Source organism: Mixophyes fleayi, chromosome 5 (genome assembly GCF_038048845.1).
Source record: "Mixophyes fleayi isolate aMixFle1 chromosome 5, aMixFle1.hap1, whole genome shotgun sequence".
Lineage (NCBI taxonomy): Eukaryota > Metazoa > Chordata > Amphibia > Anura > Limnodynastidae > Mixophyes > Mixophyes fleayi.
The window spans coordinates 9,524,086-9,541,014 of NC_134406.1; the positions used below are offsets into that span (position 1 = coordinate 9,524,086).

The 16,929-nt window shown below is 39.3% G+C and overlaps 1 protein-coding gene across 2 annotated transcripts in view; it reads left to right on the top strand.

Moving 5' to 3' along the window:
- Positions 1–16,929, top strand: part of COL22A1 (collagen type XXII alpha 1 chain) — a 281,196-nt gene that overhangs the window by 117,966 nt on the left and 146,301 nt on the right. For both annotated transcript variants that reach the window (XM_075211680.1, XM_075211681.1), the window contains exons 8-12: positions 6–86; positions 1,172–1,285; positions 2,791–2,826; positions 3,824–3,877; positions 6,400–6,438. In XM_075211680.1, the coding sequence (XP_075067781.1) occupies positions 6–86; positions 1,172–1,285; positions 2,791–2,826; positions 3,824–3,877; positions 6,400–6,438 (324 nt within the window). The remainder of the gene's footprint in view (positions 1–5; positions 87–1,171; positions 1,286–2,790; positions 2,827–3,823; positions 3,878–6,399; positions 6,439–16,929) is intronic.

Genomic DNA, 16,929 nt, shown 5'->3' on the forward strand with positions numbered 1-16,929 from the left:
TTCAGTTTGATCTCCAGCGCATCGTTATATACTGTGATTCACGACACGCTGAGCTCGAGACCTGTTGTGATATTCCTAATGGACCGGTAAGAAATGCTATTTATACTTGGCTATGAGATAATGATATTTTCAGTTACTGGGTAAACAGGATACAAAAAAATGAGTTCGGCAACTGCAATATCCATTACATATTACACATTACAAAGCAAAGCCCCCACAGAAGGGCTAATAATCAAGATCACAGACAGTGGTGTATTGAAGAGAGAATCACAAAGCAGCGACGCATCATAAAGAAAATCTCCTTGACCATAAGTGTATCGATTAATAGCAAAAGTAGGTGACAAATAGACAAATCTGGAGCAAATAATTAAAAGAACAGTTGGATAAAACCAATGACATATTTAATATCACCTTCTGTGCTAGTTAATTAGTAAAAGACAAATCAGATTTGATAGAAGATTTGAAGGATGGAACCGTTATACCGAGCACACAACTGGTGCATTTTCCATCCTGACCAGTAGGTTGCGCTAGAGAGCTATATATATATATATATATATATATATATATATATATATATATATCGCTCCTATTATTGTGCCTTGCAGATTATCCCAATGCAAGGTGTAGAAATGTTGCACAATGTCTAACGCTGGCCAAAACCATAATTTGGGTGGCCACAAAACAAACTTAGTAATAGTTGGATTATTACCAGGCATGCTGGTAAATGCAGTAAGAAGAACATCAATATCACAGTAGACTGTTAGTGCAACCATGACATAGGTTCTTGTGAAGTTAGACTAGATTATTCTCATTGTTTATTTATATAGCGCCACCAATTGATGTACAGTGTATGGTTCTCATTCACATCAGTCCCTGAGCCATAGGAGCTTACAGTCTAAACACCCTAACATACCCTATGGTCCTTTTTGTCAGATGCTAAGTACCCTATCACCATGTTTTAACTCCTGGAGTAAACTCAGACTAACTTCACACAGATAGGGCAGTTCGGGGGATTTCTGGTCGGGAATCGAACTCACGACCCCATCGCTTTGAGGCGGAAACGCTATAACTACTGTTAGTCTATTCTTTACATGCATACAGAAAATTGTTCAACAAAATGGGGGAAATTTCTACAAACCCCCTGAAAATCCTGTTTATTTCTTTTCTTTAGTGTGTGGTTACAGTAATCACTGAACCACCCCCTGTAGTGCCAACACCCACCGGCGTGGAACAGAGGGGCACTGAAAATGCAATTAACTGCTCAAACTGCCCGTTTGGGGAGAAGGTATGTTATCACTAACATTCAAGGCAATGATTTTATTTAGTGTAATGGTAAATAAGTGGTGTATTATTAGTGTATTACAGGTGGTATACACAGCAAGGCCATACTTGCCAACTCTCCCGGAAAGTCCGGGAGACTCCTGAAATTCGGGTCAGTCTCCCGGGCTCCCGGGGGAGCTGGCATTTCTCCCGGATCCAAGATTTCACAGAGAATCGCGTCATTTGACGCGATTCTTGGTGAATCACGCCATTTTGGAGGGCGGGAGGGGGTGGGGCGAGGCCAATCGCGTCATTTTGACCCCGCCCCCCGCGACGTACATTACGTTTTCCAGTCACGCCCCCAACAAGTTTCCGGGAGTTGGCAAGTATGAGCAAGGCTCATATGTTGTTTTTAAAAATGATAATTACTATGTTAAACAATTATGCATTTATTTGATACAAATAATGATCAATAGCCATAAAAGCCATAAAATATAAATATATATATGCTTACAGGTGACACAACTTTCCCACGCATTTTGTTCCATAAGTTGTAGGATCAGAAGAATTTTAGTGCTTTATTTTAAATTTGTACATGATATGTAAACACAAAGGGCCTGATTCATTAATGAAAGGAAAGCAAAAAAATAAATAACTTTGCAAAACCATGTTGCATTGGGAGGCAAATTTAAAATGTGATGGCAGATCTATAGTTGGGATAAGGCATGTTCTAGATCAACTTTAAATTTCAGTGTAAAAATAAAGCTATAGCCAGTATTTATCTTATGTGCAAAATAATAAACTAATTTTGCACCCCTGCATTGTAACATGGTTTGTCCTGGAGAAAACTTTCCTTAATATATCAGACCCAAAAGAAACTATTATGGTAAATAAGTTCCATGTATTTGGCATTTAGTCATAAATTGAGACTGGTAAAAAAATTACACTGATTTCTGTTCTATACTCTTGATGCTATTCAATCCACTACTATTGTCAATGTCTCTAAAACTGGTCGGCTGCATATACGGCATTTAAGACATTTAATTTTCAAAAACCTTGATAAGCCAACAAATCGAGGCGTTCATAATATCTGCTGTATCATATATTGCTGTCACTTTATTGATCTAAGTCAGTGACCAGACATGTTGAAGGGATTTCTCAGAAATATGGTCAAGTGCAACGGTCAACTTCATTGTTGTTTCAAGTTTAAACAGACCCTGGCATTAAATTAAAAGTTGATCAGTCACCATCCTCTACACTATTTACATTGTCTTAAAGTGAACTTTTAGTGGATAAGGGACTAGTGAAAAGACAATACATTTTTGTGCATAATACAATTATAACAACTTCACCCATCAATTCATGTCCTGGAACACTTGCCCCTAAAGATTTGTAATACCATTATAATATTGCAAAAGATATTGGACTAAAGTGGGATCTTAATTATTATCTTAAATGAATGTCATAAGCTTCTTGTCACAGTCTCAGATACATGTTAAATGTTTCAATTAGAGTCTTCTGTTTATTTAGGGTGATGTGGGGCTTCCAGGTACAATGGGTCTAAAGGTGAGTTCTCTATAGCATGTACTTTAAATTGTTTTCTTTCCATGTTTTTAATGTCAACATTAGAAAACGGCTCAAGTCATAGCCACCCCTGAGGCTGTTCTGAGTTGACTTCTGTTGAGGCAATAGCTTGAGTTCCGAATTCCGGTCCCAATCCTGGTGTGATCCTGGCCATGTCCTTATGGGTGAATCCTCTATACTGGAAAGGGGTGTTGTATATAAGTGGTGTCACTCCAGAGCTTTTTACACAGCGGTATAACAGACAGGGAGAGCTGTGTCTGAGTTATTTTCCTGCTCGCAGGAAAACGCTGCCACAAAAAGTTCTTTCCAGTTTCCAATTAGATTTCCATCAGTGGTTTAATCACCTGTGTGGCGGTACAGAAAACAGACAGTCTTCTATGAAGCACTTTTTTTGCTTTGGCTGTTTTCATTCCACCCTTAGACACTTAGGTGCATATTCAATTAAGACGGCAGATCGCGACTGCACACTTCCTGTTACCGCAACATTACAGATTTCGAAGGGAAAGCCACGATATTGCGGTAACGTATTGGCACTTTATGTGCCCATGTGCCGTCTTATTTGAATATGCCCCTTATTGCAGCTTATTGACAAATTTGCAGGAGGGAATCAGCTCTGAGTGACATTGTTTAGGAGAACGAACATTCATTTTAATAGGACATGATGATAAAACACTACTGAATTTAACTGCTCCGGGAACCTTTCCTTATACTTGCATTTTGCAGTCAGCTTATATTCCGTCATTGCTGACAGCGTTCATACAGCGTGTCCACCACAGTGTGACAGGAGCTTGGCGTTTATATACACTGCATTTGTAGGCATAAGAATAGCATAAACACCGGGCTCCTGAGCAGTATAAAGCTGGGTACAGCGAGCGCCCATGTGACACTAGCCTAAGAAAAGGAAACAATAACCTTAGTTTGAGAAAAGTAAGAATTGAGGTATAGTCATTGTTATTAAACTTGTATTCCTTTCCTAAAGGGTGAAAGTGGCAGTGTGGGACCTCAAGGTCCAAAAGGAGAGAAAGGGGAGGCTGTAAGTATTTACAATTTGTGCTTATATTGTGTTAATATATTTCAAATGGTATTGTATTGTATTGTAAATATTTTATTTGCATTAATAACTTGTATATTAAAATTTGATGTTTTCTGCAAATAATAAATCGCACATATTTGTAGCCATTTACTTGTAACATGAACATGCTCATATTAAAGTTATTTTGTTACTATATTATGACTTATTACTAACTTATACTTAAGGGCTCGTTCTCACAGGTGTGCTGGGAAAGTGAATAAAACTAATGAAAACAAATGCAAGATTTAGACTTATTCTTGTGAACTGAACTTTTACCAATACAATCTATTGTACAGGTGGTGCTTGGTAAAGCATGAGAAATAGCTTGTGCGCATTCTAACATTTTAAACGCAGCATTCAAATTTTAGAATGGAATCTTGGCAACAAACCTATAAAAAAGTATAACAAACACGTCCGCATATTTAGCTTTAGCAAAGCAAACCGTTGCAAACATGGGGAGGACATTCAGACTCCAAACAGTTAGAGACCTGGGGCTAGATTTACTAAACTGCGGGTTTGAAAAAGTGGAGGTGTTGCCTATAGCAACCAATCAGATTCTAGTTATCATTTATCTATTGCTTTCTACAGAATGACAGCTAGAATCTGATTGTTTGCTATAGCCAACATCTTCACTTTTCAAACCAACAGTTTAGTAAATATACTCTTGGGTCAGAATCAAACTCATAACACCAGCGCTGTGAAGCAGCAATGCTAACCACCGTGCCACATTTGCTGCCCATAGTTCTGTTATCTAACATATCAATTGCAATTACTATTCACCATAAGTTCTGTTCTAAGGGTTTTGTATGTCAGTGTTACCAACATCCGTAAACATTGTTACTGACAGATTTATCCAAACTTACTGATAAACATACATTTTTTACTGATGCATTATCTTATGCCAAATTGTATACAAAAGGGAACGTTTTAGGAGTATCTGGAGGAAGGGTTAAGGGAAGATAAGATCAATGTAGACGTGTTTCAGTGATTTTTGTTATTCATTAATAATCCATATATATTGTGACCATGTTAGGGGAACAGGTGCCATCTCTTGGCTTAGATGGTACTGTACATCAGCAGAGAAGTCAGACAAGTCCAAAGTTTAGGTACAACTGACCTCAGCCAGTTTTATAAAGCAGAAAAAATAAAGAAAACTTCAAGTTAAACACCTAGCCTGTCCGACACTAACTAAACACATGTTGTTCCTGACTATCAAACTAAAAAAAACATAAGAAGTTCCAGCACATATAGTTTGCTCTGCAGTCCCTTTGCCCAAGCAGAGCAGAGACTCAGACTGATCCCACTGACACCCCTTACAAACACACCGCAACTTTAATCAGTCTGCTGGCAGACTGGAAGATCAGAAGAACGGGACTGGGCCTTGTAAATGGAGCCCATCCTTCTCTTACCATTTATACCCCAGGGACCCTTACCAGCTTTTTCCTAAAGCTAAACACACTCTTTTGGGAAGCTCATTCCCACTCAAAACAATCTCCCTGGGGTTTTTTTAAATATGTAGGTCAGAAACCTGGGACAAACATACCTGTCCAAAAATACGAAATCCAGTGTTTTTGTCCATATATATATATATATATATATATATATATATATATATATATATATATATGTGATTCAAAAGTCGCAGTACACCCTTTTATTTCAAAAACTCTACAGTAATTGGGCCGATTGGCTGATTTCAAGATGGCGCCCATGTTTGGTACATACCGTAAAAGATAGACCACATCACCAATACCTTACTGGAGTATTCAGGTTTCCCAATTTCCTGTAGAGTTTTTGAAATAAAAGGGTGTACTGCGACTTTTGAATCACCCTGTATATATATTTATGTGTATATGTGTATATATCAAAGCAAAAGAGAGAGAACATCTGTTTATAATGATGTGAAATAAGGATTCCACTGAGTGATGCTGAAAAATGCTGCCACATCTTCATTATATCTAATGATACATGTATTTATCACAGATGGAGTTGGGGCTTTCACTTCTGTAGAAATTTTGCCTTTACTAGATTTTATTCTGGATTTTGTGATAACTCTGATTTTTTTCACCTCTTTTCTCACCAGATTTTCACAAACTAACTTTTCACCGTTTTATAAATAGACAGTGAAAAATAAGACAATGATAAAACCAATGGGAAACTGTAGAATGATTGTCCCAGATATTTCCTTTGGGGAAGTTATAGATTATATAAAGATAACTCACTTCCTGTGTGATGTGCTACTGCACAATGATTTGTAGATACTTTGAGATCCGTACACTTGCTAAAGTCCCTTATCATAGTATATTAGAAGTTTTAAAACAGTTCCACTTAGCTCATGCTCAGTGGAACTGTGCTTATCCATGCTTATCCATTCACAAAAATTTAATAACAAAAGTTATCTAAGAATAAATATGTCTGTTCTTGTATGTGATAGTAATTATGTTTCAAAAGTACACTGAGCACTGTCTGATGGTCTATTACAGGGAAGAGTCATTGCAACTAAAGGAGATAGAGGAGACCAGGTAAGACAAACATTACTGCTGTGAAATAAATACAAACAGTGACGGTCATTTATGTACCTTGGCAATGTGTGTAATATATATATATATACACAGTTGTGGAAGTTGAGGGTACACGGGGTATATCATACTGCCATTTATCCTACTGCCTTCATTGTAACACTGTCACATTCCAAAAAGATACATGTGGGGTGGTCTCAATATATTTCGTTGCTGCTCTTTATAGAAACAATATATTTATATCACATAGGTTGCAACCTTTTTTTTCAGAAAATGCACAATAGTGGAATAATAAGCCGAAAGAGATAACCAATAAAAGAATTACCAAAAGAAATAATAAGAAATAAACTAAACTCGAAATAAATGTACTAACCAAAATAAAAAACAAATTGGAATTCTGATAAGGGTATACTGGGTCTGTGTTATATTACACAGCTCTAAGGAGATCGGAGGTTGAGATCCTGCCCCAGAAAACCGTTTGTTCCCTGTTAGTCTACCACCCTGTGTACTCCATGCACCCCGTACGCTCTCCCCTCCAAAGCAAAAGAGCTATTATCACTCTGAGCAGCTGGGCTTCATGCGGGAGTAACATACTTTTCTTTACAGCATCTCATTTTCATTATCATCATCATCATATATTTATATAGCGCCACTAATTCTGCAGCGCTGTACAGAGAACTCACTCACATCAGTCCCTGCCCCATTGGGGCTTACAGTCTATATTCCCCTAACATACACACACACACACAGACACACACACACAAAGACAGACAGAGACTAGGGTCAATTTTTTTAACAGCCAATTAACCTACCAGTATGTTTTTGGCATGTGGGAGGAAACCGGAGCACCCGGAGGAAACCCACGCAAACACGGGGAGAACATACAAACTCCTCACAGATAAGGCCATGGACGGGAATTGAACTCAAGTGCTGTAAGGCAGAAGTGCTAACCACTAAGCCACCGTGCTGCCACCCGTGCCGTTTTGTTTTCTAACATAATATAGAGTTTTTATAAATGGTACATTAAGGATGGTATAAATAACACGATACAGACCCAGTATATCCATGTCAGTATTCCAGCTTTTTATTTTGTTTGGTACATTTGTCTTCAGTTTTCTTTATCTTCTTTTATTTCTTTTGGTAATTCCCATTGTCTCTTTCTACTTTTTATTCCACTATAGCATTTCAGTCACTTTCATTATATATATACATTTTACATCTATATATATATATTTATATATATATATATATATATATATAGCAAAGATCAAATATTGAAGGCATTAGATAGTAAATACTTAAAACGTGCACAAACCGAAAAATATTACTTGTGTCTTTAAATTAGAACAGAACGTGTTTTTGTTCACATTTATTAAGATACTTTACATCTTATACTAGACACTACCAAGTCATTATAAACAGATTTGTTCTGCAATTGTTACGTCATACTTTATTTGAATATCTTTCTAGCATTGACCTATGGAATGTGATGGCTGAAATGGCCTCTTAAGTACAGTATGTAGCTCTTTGGTTTAATTCGTGTCTGACGTTATTTTAGGAATGCAGACTGTGTTCTAAACCCCTACTGGCTGGAGAGGTTATCTTACCCTTTACAAAATGCGAGATTAAATGACATCTGAAAAAGTAGAAATTATTACCTGTCTGACAAGCTCTAAATCCTCTGTCTCTTGCTCCATAGCGATCACTGCAATTTAATGTTGGGCGAACCAACCGTATGTGATACTGTATCAATGCAAACTTATTTAAATTTGTAAGTTAATGTAAATGTCACCAGGACAATTGTAAATACAATATATTTTTTTTCTTTGAAAAAACACATTTTATGTAGACCTTATTTTTAAAAGCATTGCACATTAATAGACTACCTCTCAACAATTCATACAAAAGAGGGACAATTAAGATTTGATTTAAAAAATATGCATGTAACTAGTAAGCATGTACTCAGGTGGATCTCAAGAAACGTTTCCATTTGAATCAGAATGCAGAATATACACATGTACATGTGTAATATAAAGTCTCATCATAACGCAAGCAAAATATAAGATTTCATGAAATTAATTTAAAACTCTTATTATAATCATTAATACAAATATATGTTTAAAATTATTTTTTTCTCCATTAAATACATTAATAAGGATGTCCTTAATGAGTACAGGGAGACCATACAAACTCCACAGAGATAAGGCCATGATCGGGAATTGAACTTATGACTCCAGCGCTGTGAGGCAGAAGTGCCCAACCACTAAGCCAACATGCTGTTTACATTTTTGCCACCCTAAGGTCACAGTTTTACCTGTTATAAAAATGGCGGCAACAAAAACAGATGCAGTAACAGCTACCAGTCAATACCAAATGAAACTTGGGGGTGGCCAGTCGGCCTAGAACCTCCACCCCTTCTGGCCTCAAAAGGAACGCTTAAACAAACGATACCCCGGGCACCTACACAAGAGACCTTGAAGAGACAAGAGCGAAGGGGGAAGAATACTGCGTCCCAACGCGACATTTGCTCCAATGGCTGCACTGCTTTCCCGCCGACTGTCCATCGTCTGAATTAGGAGAGAAAACAAGGTTAATAGTAATACACAAATGACAGTGCCAAACAAATACATCAAACAAGGAAGGGCAGGTGGGCAATCCTGAAGAAAGAGAGGGAAAATTCGTGTCCCTGTTGCTCATGAAAGCTTCCTAACCCCAAATAAAAAACATGTACCTAGCAGGGGCAATCCCAGGATTTGTATAGAAGGATACCACGCCAGGCCACGACACTGATAGGAATGACCAGCATGCAAGGAAGTGTGGCTATCATTTTAGATAGTGCTAGACTGCCCTCCAGTTCATCCAATCCCCATCAAACACATGGGCAATGCTGCATGTACTACTGTTACTAAGGACTCATACAAAAACTGCTAGGTAACTGACGCCATGTTAAAAACAGGAACAGGACACAAACACAGGTAAATCCTGGCAATATTAACCAATTACGTTGCACCACATGATGGGGTCAGACATAAGGATAACATCTGTAACGTCTCCCTTTCTTTTTTTGTGTATTATAACACAGCTAAAAGTCTACTATACGTAAATTAAATTGAGTCTGTCGGGGGGCTGAAGTTGACAGCTGCTCCAGGATTAAACAGTGCTCTGTCGGGCAGGGGATCTGTGTAGCTTTAATAGATGATGTATGTGGAATACTCTCTGCCATATTGAATGTTCCATGCTTTCCTTCTGACAGCTCTCTGGTATGACGACATGTGGTCTTTTACCTTCCTGACCTGACAGTGTTCGTCACTGGACTGCGTGGTTCCACTGTGAGACTACGGGCAGAATGTCAGTGTAAGGAATTACTTTGACATTTGCACATCCGACCACTAGAGTTCTCTGTATTTGCAGACTTGCCCTTAGATTTACCCTTATCCAAGATGGCAAGTTTGGCATCAAAGAGATACCATTTTGGATCGTTTCTTGTTTGGGCCTATAAATGGCACTTCCTGGTTCAGACATGTGCTTGAGTATTCTGCTTGCTCAGCTCCTGCTACCTTGCTACTTTACCTTGCGTCTGTGACTACCCGCTTGTGTACCGACCCGGCAAACGTCTGACTACTCTCTGGATATCTACTGGGCTATTGTGCTTCAGATAATACCACCAGTATCGTTACAGTCAGCCTAAGTCTGGCATCGCTGACCGTTCTGCTAATCGCAGGTCCACACGATTGTGCCTGTAAAGAGTACCGTCCACGTCCACAATATAGGAGCGTGGTACAACCCTCCCCACACAAGTACCCAGTCTCCAGCGGCCTGTGCGATCTCCAGGAAGGGGCTTTATCTGGACTGGTTTGCTGATGTTAAGTTCAGGCAGTTCCTTAGCTGAGGGATAGTATCCCAATTTTGAATTCTTCCTCTGCTGTAGTTTCTCTGGTGTATCATGTATCACACTCGGCTGAAGTAATGTGTTGGTAACTGGCAAGACTTACGTCTCCTTGACATCAGGAGCTGCTCTGGACTACACCCCATACCCTCTATGGGTGTGGTCATCCAATGTAGTATGGCCTTTCCTATGTTTGTATAGTCACTGGCAGCCGACTCAGCCTTACCATTTGATTTTGGATGGTGCGGAGATGATGCGACATGTACAAACTCCCATTCAGCGACAAACTGCCTAAACTGCTCACATGAAAACTGTGATCCGTTGTCTGAGATCACCTGATCAGGCCGCCAATAACGTGCAGATTGTGCCTTGCAGCGTTTGATTGTCATCTCTGAAGATTGGTCTGGGAGTAGATCAACTTCCCAAAAATCAGAGTAGTGGCCAACCATCAAAATAAACTCCTTGCCTGTGTATGTAAATAAATCCATGCGGACAACCTGCCGTAGACGTGTTGGTATCGCATGTGACATCATTATTTCTTCTGTTGTACATGTGCATGTTCATTACATGCTGAACAGTCGCTGACAAACTCTTTGATCTCACTTTGCACGTTGGGCCAGTGCAATGTATCTTTTGTTTATCTGTAACATGCATCATGCCCAATGTGGCCTGAATGTATGCGTGTTAGCATCTCTGGCCTTAAAGGTTTAGCTATAAAGACCCTTGGTCCCTTGTACAGAGTACCATTCCATACACTGATTTGATTTCTGTATGTCCAGTAGCCCCTCACTGAGAGTGGTGTCTGCTCTTCCAAGTCTGGCCATCCAGCCAGTACAACGGGCCTCTGCAAACTATCACCATTCATGGAATTCTGCATGATCTGATGAAGTCATTGATCTGTGATATTCAGATACTTTGATTGGCTGATCTATGCACTGTCAGCCTGTACTTGGTGCACTCTGTAGATTACATGTTGGTCGGATCCTGATTTCCCAATCGCTGCTGTTGCTCTGCTGAGAGTGTCACTGATGTATATCTCAGGGCCCGGCTTGTAGATTGCATTGAGGTCGCCATGCTGCAATATGAGCACAATACTCTGAAGCCGTTGTGGTGCACTTAGGAGAGGCTTCTAAAAGTTGGCAATTAATGGTTTGTGATCTGTCTCTGCTGTGATTATTTCCCGGTCATACAGATAATGGTGAAAGCAGTGACAATCAAACACAATGCTCAGACACTCCTTTTCAATCTGTACATAATTCTACTCGGTTGCTGATAGTGCCCTGGAAGCAACAGCTACCGGTTGACCCTCAGGCATCCTCCCAGTCCAGTTTTTCTTGAATCACTCTGTATAGTGACTGGCTTGGTAACATCATAATAGTTCTACACTGGTGTTACAGAGACCAATCGTATAATTTCCTGCACTGCTTCATCATATTTTGGAAGCCAGTACCAGGTTGCATCCTTCTCCAGCAGTCTGCGCAAGGGCTCACAAACCTTCAGAAACTCGAGGCATAAATTTGGCCAGATATGTCAAACACCCAATGAAACGGCTGTATCGACTTCACATCTGAGGGTTTGGTATCTCCTAGACTGCTCTAACCTTCTCTGGGTCGACTTTTAAACCTTAAGAGGACAGGATATGACCATGGAAATATACCTCTATAAGCTTAAATTGCAGTTTCTTTACACTAAGTCTTAGTTTTACTTGTCTGCAACGCTCCATCCGTGCTATTAACTTGTGGTCATGGTCAACATCTGCTTCTTTGCCTGTCTCACCACAGTCAACACCAAGAGTATCATACGCTATTGACTTAATGCCACTAAGCCCAGTCAAGAGCTCATGTTGTTTTCGCTGGTAGACTTTCGGTGCAACGGAGACTCCAAACAGAAGTTTAAACCATCTTTTTCTGCCCCAGGGTGTTCGAAAGGCTGTCATATAGCTGCTTATTTCATCCAGCTTACACTGCAGGAATGCATCCCATGCATCAACCAACGTGAACACTCGTGTTTTAGGCAGCTTGTACAAGACATCCTCCAATGTTGGCATGATGTAGGGAGAATTCCACGGGGCTTGGTTTAGAAATTTTGGATTAATACAAATTCTAAGCTTCTCAGGCTTTGCCACAATGACCATGTTACTTATCCAATCTGTCGGTTCTGTCACAGGTACAATATGGCGTCTGCTTCATGCTGATCAAGTAGATCCATCATTCTCGGCTTTAAGGCTACGGGCATATTGCATGGGGCACACTGAAATGGTGGGATAATTGGGTTGAGTTTAAAATGTACGGACTTCACTGGCCCTTTGAATAGATCATTATAGGCATTTATTAGCTGCTCTTTTGTCAGCGGTACAGAAAGACCATGTTCCATCTTGTGAAGCTCCACCGGAATAACAAATCGCATCAGTGCCAGTTGCTCGCATGTTGAACCAGATAGCAAAGGTTTCTGTTGTGCTTTCAAAACAGTCACAGGTAAGTACGTGCGTACGTCCATGAACCGCAGATTCTGTTTTTGAACCGTCCTAATGATTTCATCAGCTCTCCAGAATAAAGCTTTACTTTGACATTACTTAGATCTAGGTGCTAGATTCATCTTGTCTCTCAGACTCATCATATCACATGTTGCACCTGAGTATAACTGGCAGGGACGCCTATGATCATTTAAGGCGAGATGTACAAACCACTTTACTTTTGGTCGGCTGATCTTACAGTTCCAATGCATTCTGTTGAGTACATCTCCTCAGCACTGCGGAGGACTGCCTCAGACGGATTAGTATCTTCTAACGTGTGCGGTTTTCCTGATGAATTTTGTCTCTTGCTTGACAAACACACTTTAGCAAACTGATTTGTAATGCCACAAAATCTACATGTTTTCCCATACGCTGGGCACTGTTTTTCGCTCGTCTATGCATTTGGCTGCAGTATTTCCATGCAGTATGCTTGGCTGCTGGTGCACTTTCATGCTGATACTTGGGCGGTTGTCTGTTGATAAAATCACCTTTGCTGCACTGTTGTTTTTCTGCTGAATTGACATTGTCGATCTGCTGACTGTTCATTGTTCTAATTCTCTGGTCACTGAGCTCTGCTTTGCGACAAATCTCAATAACTGCTGGCAAGTCTAATTCGCCTTCTCTTAAGATGCCGTACTCATATGTTGCTCCTGTCTCTCTCAGCCGGGTAGCAAAGATGTTTCACTTACATCTGTTTGCAACAGCCGAAAATGTATCTTTCATAGATCACATTTTTTGCAGGTTTAAAGTATTTCTCTAATGCATCTAATATTGCTAATAAATTTAATTAATATTAACTTTTAAGAAATTGCAGTCCTTCTCCCCAAACTTAGCCCCGCATTTGATAAATAGTAACCAAACCACCCCAGCACTAAATGAATAGTTCCATCATCCCAACCTAATTTAATAGGTCCGCACCAACCCCACTATTAGATTAAATATTCCTTATCATCAAATAAATATCCCCCCACAAATAAATGTAATGCTCCGACCCATCATTAAGCTATTAGCTCCCACTCTCTCCTTACTATAAAATTAGTATCTCACATCCCACCCACCCAAGAGACACCCCCTACACTTTCACTAAAATCCCACACACACACTTACATTAAAAGCCCCTCCAAACCGGTCTCCATTTTTAATACAAGTTGAATGGGATAACTTTTAGGGTTCACCATCTAGAGTACAATAACTATGTAGCAATAACTTTTAACTGTAATGTACAGGAATAAGTATAATTAAATTTAATCCTCCTTTCCCTTATTGTGTCATAGTGTGAACACAGCAGGGGAGAGTGTAGAAATGGATCATAAATTAAACCGCAGCCATAACCTGTAAAGTGGCTGGTGCCAGGAGAGGGACCCACCTCCTTCACTGTCCCCCCTCCTCATCACACTTGGCCCTCTCCATAATCACAGCCCCCCCTCCTTCATCACAATGAATGATGTCCCCTGCATCACATTGCTGCCCCCTTCGCTCTTTTCTTACCTTTCTATGATCTTCTTTTCTTCTTTTCTTCTTTTTTTTTCTTCTGTCTTCTTCTCTTTAGTCTTTTCTTCTTCTCTTCCTCTTCTGTCAATTTGCTGTCTCCTCTCTGCACCGCTCCTCACTGACAGTGTCGGGACGTGATGATTTCATGCCCGACACTGTCAGTGAGAAAGGAGTAGAGAGGAGGCACCGTTTTTTTTTGTGTATGTTCCGCCAGACAAGCGGGTATGGCAGGCGGAGGGGATGCCTTACAGACATGTTACAGCTGTAAGACATAAGTTAATCATTGTGGGCGGTTCTCGGAGCATAATTCAGTAGTTGTTTGAATAGATTAAATCTGGTCTTACGTTAGCAAATCACATTTTCCTTTCTTTAACCCAGAACAGGAAATGATGAGTTTGCAGCTGACGGAAAATATATAGAGGCCTCAGGCGGCATATGGGATAGGGACATCCTTGTGTAGGTGCGATTTAATGAGGCCGTGGTTAAATTGTCTCCCTGATCTGTAAATACAATAGTGGCCTCATAGTCCATTCTTCCTCCTTAACAGCCTTCCTTGATTTTAGTTTATTTTCAGATACATATTAAACCTCCACAGCCCACTTAAATAAAAAAATAGTACATTTATATTACCAATACTATGATGATACAGGTATCTTTCTATAATGAGTCCTTATATAATGTGTCCTTTATTCCAGCCTCCTCTTCTCACTTTATTTGTCAGCACTTTGATACAATGTAACCACTTACTTTTCAGTCATGCCGAAATCTCAAACATATTCTTTTTTTTTCTTCATCTTTTCTCCTTTTTTTTTTGAGGCCATTTATTATCAGCATTTTATTAGATGAGAGCATAATTGGCATTTATCCCGAGTATCACAGTAAGCGCAACGTTACAAAGTAATTTATTTAGAAGAGAGGGACGGTGATTGATGTGGAAGCTGTATGAGAAATAACTACTAAACTAAACTAAATAATGTTGGATAAGATTCTAAGCAACATGAGTCATGTTTCAGATTTTCATTTACAAATAGGACCCAGAGGAAATCAGAAAACCGCAAAACACAATAAAGTGTACGGCGTGTTCACATCAAAGATGGTAAATAAACCGTTTCTGAAACATTTCAGCATAATGTGATCGTGTCAAGATGTTCCAATCTTTATATAGTCCGCTTTATTTGGAAATTGTTAAAAAGCTTTAATGTGACCAGAGACTTAAGGGTTCAGGCCGCCCTAGGCTAAAACGCTCGGAGCACCCACCACCCACTCATCTTCCCCGCCAGACTAATAAGCGGTACGTAAAAATGAAATCGTTCTTAATTAAAAACCACCCCCCCTCCACTTCACACACACACCAATGTTTATGTTTTCGAAGCTCAGCACCACTGGGCTTTTTAAAAGGGTCACAGTAATCTTTGTAACTCATTTTGTCCTCATTAAAATCAGAACTCTATAGTAGAACGGAGACATGAATAATGGCTACTGAGGGTGATGATATGAAGGGGGATATGTCACGCCTGCAACCTGTCGCCATCCTTGTCTCTCCTACTGGCTTATCCTCAAGCACCCGCGCAAGGATAACCCATTGGTAAAATACTGGTTGTTTTTTCATGTAGCACACAAATACTTCATAGTTTTATTTTTTCGCTAAAATTTAAAGTTGATCTAGGACATGTCCTACCCCAACTATAAATCTGTCCCAACATTTTAAATTTAGCTCCCTCTCCAATGTAACATGGTTTTGCCAAGGGGCAAAGTTACTCATTTTATTTTGCTTTACTTTCTTGAATGAATCAGGCCCATTGTCTTCAGCCTTTTATCATGGGAATATGTCAAGAATACATCCTTACTTCATCTTTATTTCATGGTTTCTTTTTACTTTGGAGAACAACTATACTCTTACATTTTAAATAAATTTCAGTTTAAACCTCTCCCTGTCACAATTTTCCTCCCACCAAAAAAAACTTTGCGCCCCCTAAAGCCAGGAAAGTTACATAATTAGTAAGTAAAACAGTTTGGTCGATATCATTCAACATTTCATAAATTGTAATTGAGTTCAACAGGCCCCATCTAATTTAAAATAATATAGAGACAAATGAAATTCAAGTTTTGGGACTTCATGCGATTTTTGGAAAGTAAATCCATTTCCTTGATTTACTAAATGATTCCGAATTATGGTTTGTTTTTTTTAAAGATTTTTGAAAGTACAAGTTCTACAATCTAAATGTGTTCAATTCTGTGTCATCAGTTTGTTTTATTATTGCTATTCAATTTATACAATTTTAATTATAAAATATTAACCAGTGAGTAAACTTCCTACAATTTGGTTCATCAGTTGATTCAAGGCTCCCAAGCCAGGCAATTTTCGTCAATCCAGAACTGTGCCAAATTGTTTCACTCATCTCTAAAGATAATCAACAACTAATAGAAAACAATGATTAAAAAATGATACAAAGAGACCAAAATAAGCAAAAGGGAAATTCCCTACTGGCGCTCAGTCGCTCAGAGAGACGGAGCGCCAGCTGTGGAACAGATTAAATAAATAACAATACCGAAAAGACGGCACTAATGCCCAGCGCTTAATGAGTGGCAAATTAAATATAATAGA